General features: G+C 42.7%; 1 protein-coding gene across 2 annotated transcripts in view; it reads right to left on the reverse strand.

Moving 5' to 3' along the window:
- Positions 1–10,285, reverse strand: part of DENND5A (DENN domain containing 5A) — an 88,526-nt gene extending 78,241 nt beyond the window's left edge. For both annotated transcript variants that reach the window (XM_053673063.1, XM_037133802.2), the window contains exon 1: positions 9,838–10,285. In XM_053673063.1, coding sequence (XP_053529038.1) covers positions 9,838–9,949 — 112 coding nt within the window. In that variant the 5' untranslated portion in view covers positions 9,950–10,285. The remainder of the gene's footprint in view (positions 1–9,837) is intronic.
- Positions 10,286–11,100: the final 815 nt, after the last annotated feature.

Below are 11,100 nucleotides of genomic sequence, written 5' to 3' on the forward strand. Positions count from 1 at the left end.
TCTCTCCTTCCCTTCCCCTCTAAAGATAAATAAATAAAATATTTTTAAAAAAATTATCGCAACAGACAGAACGTCAGAGTTCAGCAAAACTGGATAGATATCAGTTTGGCAGGTAATACTTCTAAATATTTGTTTTATTGCTCTCAACAAGAGATTATGATCCTGAGTCAATAGAAATGGTTAGATAAACTAAAACCAGACTCACTAAAAAAAACAAAAGAAAAGTATAGGCTCACCTGAACTATTATAAAATTTACCTTTATGTATTAAAAATTATAAAATCATCAGAGTATAGTACAAAATGCCTCTCCTACCACCATCTTACCTCCCCAAATCTGACTCTCTCTGGCCACCAGCTTTTTGAGCAAGGACAATCTGCCATTCCTCTTTCGGTAGACCCTACATTCTTCACTCCCACAGCACTAAGAAAAGCTGTGGAAGTTTGGCTTATTTAAGTTCTTACAAGTGTTATCCAAAAAAAAAAAAAAGGTAATATATAATTCTTTGAAAAACTAAATAGGCAGCCTCTATCTTTTCATAACTGACACAAATCTTTGTCAAGCAACTACTAAGTAAGGCACTATATTTAATACCTAACTTTATAACTAGGCTAATGCATTGTTAGAGGGTCACTACTCTAACACCACAAAAACAAAGAAAAGAGCATCAAAGACAACTGAAGAAAGAACCAAGTCCTTTGACATCCCTGGAGGTAGTTTTAATGTATTATAACAAAAAAATGTGTTCGTTATAAAGTGGGTTTATTCACTTATACAGGCATTCCTCATTTTACAGCACTTCACTATATTGTGGTATTTTAGATACTGCATTTTCTACAAATTGAAGGCAAGACCCTCCACCAGCAGAAATGACTGACTTTACTTGTGGCGGCCTGGAACGGAACCCACGTATCTCTGAGGTAGGCCCGTAAATCGTGGTTTATGATTATTATTTCTCAATCATTTCCTCCTCTCTCTTCCTACCTTTAAAAATGCTGGAAGTTTCTCTGCTGCCTCCCATATTCTTTTATTATAAAGAATATGGTAAACCAGAAGTCACAGCCAGCCCCAAACTACAACCACAAAAGATGCAAACTGCAGGGAATTTCTGAGGTTAGCAGATGCAAAACTTTGGGTTTTTTTTTCAAAGAAAACAGACCTCAGACAGAAAGCATAAAATATCCTGAAACAGTCTCACAAACAAGGGAGCTTCACAGAAACAATGCCTTAGTAACTTTTTGTTCCCAGAAAAACACTTCCATACCTGATAAGGGTGGGGAGACAGGAAAAATATATACAAAATAACAACCAGCCCCAACTACAGTTCAGAAAACAAGCAACCTGACTCCTCTCCTGGAAAAGCTTCTCTACAGCAACTAGGTTAGAGATAATCAAAGAGGCCACGCCACAGCTCTGCTATTCAATGATTAAGCCATGGATTTAGTTTTCCCAAATCTATAATTTAAAAATAATCTCGTCAAAGGTGAGATGGCAGATAGAAGGAAGGCCTGGATTCTAACAGTTCTTTCTAACTTGCTGGGTAACACTGGACAAAAAATTGCATTAATATTTCAAGTAGGGCTGAAAAAATTTTAACTTTAAAAACACATTGTAAGATGAGGACTGGGGGGGGGGAATGGGAGGGAGGGGGGAGACCGGGGTGGGGTGGGGGGGAGAAATAGATAAAAAAAAATGTACTTGAAAAGTAACTAAATAAAATTTAATATTAAAAAATTAAATAAAAAATAAATAAATAAAAACTAAAAAAAAAACATTGTAAAACGATAAAGTCATTTATAAATATTAATCATTACCATCCATCAAAAGTGGTGGCTGGAATATCTGTGATTTCCAGTTTTGACTTTTTTGGTTCTGTGACCAATGAGTGTACACTCTTATTATGTTTTGCCGACTGGGAATGGTTTAGAAATCAGGCAATCCCCGCACTCACATTGGAATGAAGCTTAATAAGAGGAACTTCCACATACCTTCTCCCTGCTTAGGACTCTCAGCACTCCATGAAAACATTTTAGACGAACCCAGCTAGTTCAGCCCATACAATAAACCACAGGTGACCTGGCAAAAATTCCCCATTACACTAATGAAGAAACAAAAGCTACTAACCAACCTGGCTCTCACTATGACAGATCCCATGGATGACAAGCAAATATCCTAAGTGCAATATCTGAGAAACTCAAAGGTCTACTGAGGATGTCCAACTCACCGCCCACAGCCCACATCCAGCCCGGAATGGCTATGAATGCCCAACACAAAATCGTAAGTTTACTCAAAACCTTTTTTTTGCTCATCAGTTTTCATTAGTGTTTGTGTATTTATTTTTTTGAAGATTTTATTTATTTATTTTTAGACAGAGAGGAAGGGAGAGAAGCATCTATGTGTGGTTGCTTCTCACACGTTCCCTACTGAGGACCTGGCCCAAGGCAACCCAGGCATGTACCCTGACCATGAATCAAACTGGTGACCACTTGGTTCACAGGCTGTGTTTGTGTATTTAAGGTTGGCCCAAGACAACTCTTCGTCTTCCAGTGTGGCCCAGAGACAACAAAAAGTTGGATACTCCTGGAACCATACCTCATCCCATCTTACTTCCTGGAATTATACCTGGTCCCTTGGAAGCATACTCCGAACAGCTTAAGAGCAGGTACCTAATCTCATTTTCCACCGTGACAGGACTCAGCCACTCAAACCCAGTCAAAGGTTCTATACACTTCAAACCAAAATTAGCCATCACAGAACATCTGGAACAGAGACATTTGGCCAAGATCTGCTTTACTTAATAACTTTTAAGAAATACATCTAAAAATCTAGCAGTGATAAGATATGTGTAATCGCTGAATTCCATAAGACGTGATCAGCTTCTAAAAGGCAAGCCTTTTGCCCTGACTAGTGTGGCTCAGTAGGTTGGGCGTCATCCCACAAAGCAAAAGGTCACCAGTTCAGTTCCTGGTCAGGGCACATGCCCAGGAAGCGGACCAGATCCCTGGTTAGGGGTTTGTGAGAGCCAACCGATCTGATAGATGTTTCTCCCCCTCTCTTTCTCATCCATTCCCCTCTCTCAAAAAATAAATAAAATCTTTAAAAGGCAAGGCCTTCTCTTTCACTGGACCCTATGCTATATCCAACCTAAAACAGACCAAGTATAGGTACCTTCATGTGTATCTAGGTTCCTGAGAGACCTCTAAAACCACTTGATAGTAATTCAAACCCAGACATGGCAATAGGAATTGAGGAGCTGAGCCAAGTTCAAGTACACCTTCCACCGGAATTAGCCAAAAACAAGTTTATAATGGCTGTTGCCAAAGGAGGCCTTGGGCAAATAAAACTTTATTTTTAATCTAGGAAGGAAGGAAGGGCTGAGCAGTTTAAAAGAATTTGGTTTAACCACCAAACACTGACTCAGGATTTCCTCCTAAGAAGACAGGAATAGGGCCTCAGGGTCAAAGTATAATGTGACCCTCCCTACCTGAGGGAGTGTGAGGTGGGGTTCCTTTATGTTTAAGAATACAGAGTCTCTGCAACTAAATTTAGCAATGTAATTTTAAACTGCCTTGGGCTGCTCTGTAATTGCTTCTGTTTGTTGGTCTCTTGACGTCTTCCTTACTACCTTATAAAAGGGATGCACACCACCTAACAGGAATTCTCCCTCCCCCCCACCAAGCAACCTTTACCTCTGAAAATATCACACAAGGCTGAGGTAAGCTACCAGTCCCTATTCTGGATATTTCATGTAAATAGAATGACTTTGACTTCACCTAGGAAAAAGTCTGGGCATCAGAGATGAGATACCTTCACAAAATGACCATGAGAGAATTTGTACGTCACTGACCAGAGTGGTAGAGGAAAGTACAAATTAAGTTTAGCTCAGCCCTTGCCAGTGTGGCTCAGTTCATTGTAGCATCAGCCAGTGCACCAAGAGTATGATTCCTGGTCAGGGCACATGCTTAGGTTGCTGGTTCAACCCCAAGTTGGGGCACGTATGAGAGGCAGCCAATTGGTGTTTTTCTCTCACATCAATGTTTGTTTGTTTCTTTTTTCCTCTCTCTCCCCCCCTTCCATTCTCTCTAAAATCAATATATATATTTTTTATTTTAGGTATTTAAATTTTTTTAAAAGTTTAGCTCATGATGACTCCCTGTTTGAAACATGCTCATCATTTTTGTTTCTTTTCTTTTCTTCATTGATTCCAGAGAGGGGGGCAGGGAAAGAGAGAGGAAGAGAAACGATGTGAGAGAGAAACATGAATCAGTTGCCTCTTGCACTTGCGACTGGGACAAAACCCACAACCCAGACCTGGAATCCAACCAGCAACCTTTGGTTTGCAGAACCAACTGAGCCACACCAGCCAGGGCTCATCAAACTTTATCATCACTCACCTCTGGGAAGAAACAGCCTTTTTTTTCCCCTTTTAAATAAATTATCCTTAGCCATCAAGATTATGCAAATCAAAACCACAATGAGGTGTTCTCCCGTCAGGGGCACGCTCTTCCCTTTCCCTTCCCCTTTTTCTCCCCCTCCCCTTCTTCCCCCTAGGTACTTTACCTCTGCATTTCTCTCTCCTAAACTCCAAGGGCCCTTTCTTCTGCCCCTGTAACTTGTTTCCCCGCGCCCACACAGCCCAGCCTGCTGGATTCTACTACCTCTGTAACTTTCTAAATTAAACTTTCTCTTATAATTTGAAAACAACACACACACACACAGTGGGACACCACGTCATACTTGCCAGGAAGCCTATATTCAAGTGTTGGTGAGAATGTGGAAAAAGTAAAACCTTTATATACTGCTATTGGGAATGTAAACCGATGCAGCTGTTTTAAAAAAACAGTCTGGCAATTTCTCAAAAGGTTAAGCATGGAGTTGCATTATGACGTAGGCAATACCACTCCAAGAGAAATAGAAATATATGTCCACATAAAAAACATACACAAATATTTACAGCAGCGTTATTCATGCTATTAAAAGAAGTAACAGCCCTGGCCTATGTAGCTCAGTGGATTGACAGCAGGCCTGCGAACCAAAGGGTCACTGGTTCGATTCCCAATTCGGGCACATGCCTGGGTTGCAGGCCACATACCCAGTAGGGGACACCCGAGAAGCACATACTGGTGTGTCTTTCCCTCTCTCCCTCCCTTGCTCTCTTTAAATAAAACAAGGAAAAATCTTAAAAAAAAAAAAAAAAAAACATACTGATACATGCTACGACATGGAGAAACCCTGAAAACATGCTAAATGAAAAGCCAATTATAAAAGACCATGAATTATACGGTTCTATTTACATGAAATAACCAGAATAGGCAAATCTATAAAAATCAAAAGGAGATTCGTGGTAGCCTAGGAGTGGAGGTTAGGGAATTGGAAGGAAATGGGGAGTGACTGCTAATGAGCATGGGTTTTGGAGACAGAGTGATGAATATGGTATATTTTAAAAATGATTGTAATGATTGCACAACTCTGTAAATATACTAAAAACCACAGAGTTGTGCACTTCAAGTACGTGAACTGCCGTATTTTGCCACGTATATTGTGCACTTTTTGCCCAAATTTTTGAGGGAAAATAGGGATGCACATTATACATGGGTAGTGCCTGAAATACTATGTATATGTTCGTGTTTTATAATTATCCATTACATAAAATTTCTTGTATCATATGTTCAAAAATAAATGCTAAAATTCCTTTATAGTACAAAAAACAAATATATAAACATAAACAAAAAATGAATTAAAAAATTTAAATGAAAGACTTTTTTCCTGAAAGTGTGAGCCAAAAACATGGGTGCTCATTATACATGGGAGCACATTATACACGGCAAAACATGGTACTTGGTATGTGGATTATAACTCAATAAGGTTGTTTGTATATACAGAAAAAGAGGACATCCAAGTGATAAAGAAAATGGAGCAAAATGTTAATGATCAGTGAATCTGCGAAAAGGACGTAGTGAAGTTCTTTGTATTATTCACGTCAATGTGCGGTGTTAAATTACATTAGAAAAAGCTAAAAAAAAAAAGATATACTTCCTGATAATCACGCACAGTACTCTTTAACATGAAACAGAAACCTGCATTAGAAAAACTGCCATCGTGTCTGCTCCTGCCCCTGCCAAATATTTTACTTGCCTCTCTTACACTTCAGATCACTGCAAAGCATGCAAAGAAAGCAAGAATAGCAAGGGAGACAAATATTTTTTAACTTTCTCAGGGCCTCAGTTTCCTCATCTATAAAAGCGGAAGGCTACATAATCTCTAAGAATGCTCAGCGTCTGATATTCCACAATTCTGATATTCTAACTTCAGTGAGCAATACGGTTGAGGGGGAGTGTGATCCGACAGGTCCTCTGGCTTTTCTGGGCAGTGGGCAGTTTTTCTCTCTTCTAAATGTCACATTAAGAGATAATTTCAATGTATTCTCAGTGTTCTAAGTAGACCACACAGGGAACTAGCTAGTCTCCCACCTATCTATGTCTCCAACCCCTTCTCTTCAATTCTTGGCAAGGCCCTGTATCAGAGCCTGGGAAAACTGGAGTACTTTGTGGATGCACAAACCTAAGATATTTCCATCTCAATGCTGGGACGCATCAATTTAGAGGAACTTAAAGATTCCAAGATAAAAAATAGGTCACATGCATTCAGGAATCTTAAGGTTCAGGCACAGATAAAGAAAGTAAATAGGAATCCCACCTTCTCCTGCAGTCACCGGTGATGACCATAAGAAGAAAAAAGGAAAATACAGATGTCCAGAAAACCCACCCATCAAAGGGGTAGAAAAAGGGACTGAACTCTACTACAATCTGCCTCCCCATGTAGGGTGGGCCAACAATAATGGAAACATAAGCCAAAAGCATTTCTTCCAGATTTGCTTATCCACCTGACAAGCTCAAAAAGCTAACAAGCAAATACAATTTCCTAAAGTTGGCTAGACTTGTGCTTCACTCCCAGATTACCTTCCTCTCCTTCCAACCCAAAGTACATCTTTAACCAACCTGAAAACAAAGTAATTTTCACACCTCTCTCAGTTCCTTGCACAACAAATAACTACATAGCTTGATAAATGCTTGAGTCTGCAAAAAAAGGGAAGTGGTGACACGGAGAGATTCCTATAAAACCCAATGATCTTAGTTTACATTTAACACAGCAAATTGTATTCTTGCAATCAGACAATGAGTCTTTTTTTTTCTTTTATTGATTCTAAAGAGAAAGGAAGGGAGAGAAAGAGAGGAAGAGAAATACCCATGTGAGAGAGAAACATAAATTCTGCACATGCCCTGAATGAGGACCAAGCCTGCAACCCAGATGTGATCTCGGCACAATCAGATCTGTGATCTTTCAGTTTGCAGGATGACACCCACCCAACTGAACCACAGCAGCCAGGGTACAACCAGACAATGAATCTTAATCCTTCTCCACAAAACCAGAAGGAATACTGAGCATCTTTGATTTATTTATTCTGGATTCATTTTTTAAGAACACAGAAGCTACAGGATACAAATAACTTAATCTGCCTGGAGAGAATAGACTCACTTCTCAGTACTTCCCTAAAGCACCTGGGTGCAATTCACAATTTCCTGTCATTTCACTATGACATCACCGATTTGGAAGCTATAAGGCAGGCTGAGCAGAGAAAACGTACCATTTAGTGCCTCAAGACTGACCCGAATAGAGCTACTTGTATTCTGTTTTGTTTTATTCAAAGATTTCCTCTGGGTAGTCCAGATTCCCCTACTAATCCACCAGAAATGAAATGAATGAAAAAAGAAATCCTTTAATCAGTGCCTATTCTAACAAAGGCTACATATTGAATAAATGTGCTGGCATTCCACTATTACAACCACATTTTAAAAGACAGGAAAAACACCCTTTACATATTTTATACAACTCATCCCCCTTTCTTTATCCTCCCAGGAAGCTTTCACAGGAATATAATTTTAGCTCACTGAAAAGCCAGATAATTAACAGATATTTACTTAGAGAGAACTAACACTGATGAGGATGTACTTGATGGGATGCTTTTTACTTACATTTTCTTTTTTATTGATGATTTATCTAACTTGCTTCCAGTCACAGAAATAGTCAATAGTGGAGGGGAATGTTTATTATTTGCAAGCTGTTTGATTATTTTCTAAAATCAAATGTCTATATAAAGTTTTTTCTTTCTCTTTTTTTCAAATGTCTATATAATTTAATAGATACTCCAAAAACTAAACAATAAAAATAACACTGGTTTATTCCTTCAAGTTTCTTTCACTGGGAAGAACTATGTTATTTTTAGTCTTTCTCAACATGTGTTTTCTAAAGACCCAGCCAGGCAATGAAATGCATCTTAGCATCAAGAGAGGAGAACTGGACCAAAAGTCAGGTAATTAACTAACAGGACAATGTCCCTACTGACCTTCCTAAGCTTCATTTTCCTCTTTGAAGTCCCTTCCAGCTCCAATACTGTGAACTGAATTCCAACAACTACACCAGAGTCACAAACTTAATAAATATGAAACAGATGACAAATTAACTTCTGTATTCTAAGAATTTGAAGCCAAAAAAGTGAACTTGAAATGATAAAGCTACCCCAACTAATGGCCTAGTAGTAACTCCATTACTGCTTCATGATTTTTTCCCACCTGTACCAATTTCAGAAAACGGTTTATTCTGACCTTTTTTTAGAGGTCATCATTTACCATGTTTTTTTAAAGGCCAGCCCATTTTTGTCATTTGAAGTGTGCACCTAATTCTTTTTTCGTAACCCTGGAATTTTTCTGGTGACAAAAACAGACCTGTGTATCTTCTCTTAAGCAAAGTAAAATTAGTCAACAAAAGAATCACTTTCGGGAAACTTTACAGTGAATAAATACATCACGACACAAGACTAGAAAGAGTATCCCCCATCAATTCAAGATGACACAACAAACTTCCATCCACATGAAACCTGCAAACTGGAAACTCCAGACAAAAACTTTTTCAAGACTGTAGTAATTCAAAGGCTCCAGTGACGAGTGCGGTGGAATCATGGGGATTTTACAATACAATTCTGACACCCTTCCTCAACTAATGCCAAATCTGACATGAGCCCCATCTTTTCTTCCCCACCACTTCCCTTTGAAAAATGACTTCAGAAGCATCACTATGCAACCCAGGCTCTCCCACTAGGTTGCTGCCCTTTTATTCACAAATGAAGCTGGCCTCATAAAGGACATAAATTACTTTTCATAAAAAGGGCCCCGGGGGTACACGCCCTTTCTAGAAGTAAGGGAGTTCTCGCTGTTCTTGGTGTGACCCAAGAATACTTTATCACATCCAATTAACCCAGAGGACCCGGCCCAAGGCGAGTTAGAATGGTTTTGAGGAACTGTTATCACAGGCTTCTTGGGAAGAAGCCAGATAAACTCACCAAGTTTTGTTTTGCCTTTTTTTTTTTTTTTTTTTTAAGTATGGGTGGAACTTTCTCTCTAGGACCTGAGATGCCTCTCTAACGGGTGTTCGACAACAAGCTTCCCTATAATTTATACTAGGTCGCTCTCCCTTCACCAGACTGAGAACACACACCCTTGCCCTCTTCCTGGTCAGTGCCGACGTGGCCAGAGCAGCGGGGCGTAGAGATCGTTTGGACCCCTCAAGGTTCAGAGCCCCTCTTCCTCATCTCCCCTCCTCCAGCATCACGCTCCTTTCCCGGGTGCCCGCCCTGGGTCCTTCTAAGCTACCCTTGCCCGGCTCCTGGGACAAAGCAGGGTGAAGGGAGGTTTCCTGGGGGAAGAGGACTGGGTGGAGTGGGGGGAGAGGGCCCCGGCCAAGCGGGCGCGGGGAAGCGGCCCTCCGCTCCGCGCGCACTTACCCGACAGCTCGTCCGGCTCCAACCCGGTCTCGGTGTCCAGCCCGCAGATGACAAAGTAGTCAGCGAAGCGACTGGGTGCCGAGCCCCCTCCGCCACCGCCGCCTCCGCTCATGGCGCCGGGGCCGAGCAGGGCCGTGCGGAGCGCGGAGCCCCCGCACCTAGGCGCCCGCCCGGCCTCAAACTGCCCCTCCTGCCGCCGCCGCCGCCGCTACCGTGGCTCCGGCCGCCGCCCCCGGCACTGGCCCGGTCCCCGAGGCCGCTGCGGCTGCCGTGACAGGGCAGGGGGGCACCGGGCCGCCCCGCACCGCATCCTGAACGCCTTCCCCTCCGCGCTTCCGCCGCTACCGCCAACTGAAAGCGCCGCGGCCGGAGCAAGCCGGGAGCAAAACGGAGAGAGCTCGGCGGAGAGCTCGGCTGAGAGCTCGGAGAGCCCTCACCGCGGACCCCTCCCGCCGCGCCTGCGCAGGCCCTGTCTGGTAGGGGGCGGGCGCCTGGCGAAAAGATGACGTGATGCTCCTCGAACCCTGTGGGCCGCAGCGTCCACTGTGGTCGCTGCAGCGCAGCCCGCCACTAACTTGTCCCCGCAACCTCCACTCCCTCGGGGCTGTAACTCCTTTGAGAGGGTTGAGAAGATGCGGGATGAGTGAGCGTGGGACCCAGACCCATGCTCTACTTCCACCTCCTCCTCTTACTATAGTTTGGAGATCTGCTTAACCCTGGCCCTGTCACAGAGATAGGGCAGCAGTACTGAGCTCGGAAGCCCACCTCATCCCATCTCCAGGCTGTCGGTCAAGAACCTAGATAGAGCCTTCTCCCTGCGCCTTCTCCCTGGCGTCCGTGTCTGGCCCTTTCCCCAGTACAACTAAGGATGCCCTCTCTTTTGGCGGAGGTGGATCAACTCGTCCCATATTTAACCTTGTTTTACAAATGGGGAAACCGAGGCCCCCAAAGAAGCAAGAACTTCCTCCAAGCAAGAGTCTAAGAGACAGCCTGGACTAGAATCCCTGGGCCGTGGTCAGCTTCCAGTCCCCCACTCCCACCCCAGCCAGGCCTTTCCCATGTACCATGCTGTCACTTTTTCTCTCCTTGAGCCTCCAGAGGCCCCTGCACTTGGGTGCTGTCCTTCTGCTGAGAATTCTCAGACCCAGGCCTGAACTGGTCCTCCAGAGAGGAGTGGGAATGGGGGTGGGGTGGATGAGGAGGAGAGAAGTCCTAGTCCTTGCCTTGGGACCCTCTGATTTGGTTACCCACAGAAGGTAGGCA

The sequence above is a fragment of the Artibeus jamaicensis genome, unplaced genomic scaffold (genome assembly GCF_021234435.1).
Source record: "Artibeus jamaicensis isolate MK-2021 breed Jamaican fruit bat unplaced genomic scaffold, CSHL_Jam_final contig_797, whole genome shotgun sequence".
Classification (NCBI taxonomy): Eukaryota; Metazoa; Chordata; class Mammalia; order Chiroptera; family Phyllostomidae; genus Artibeus; species Artibeus jamaicensis.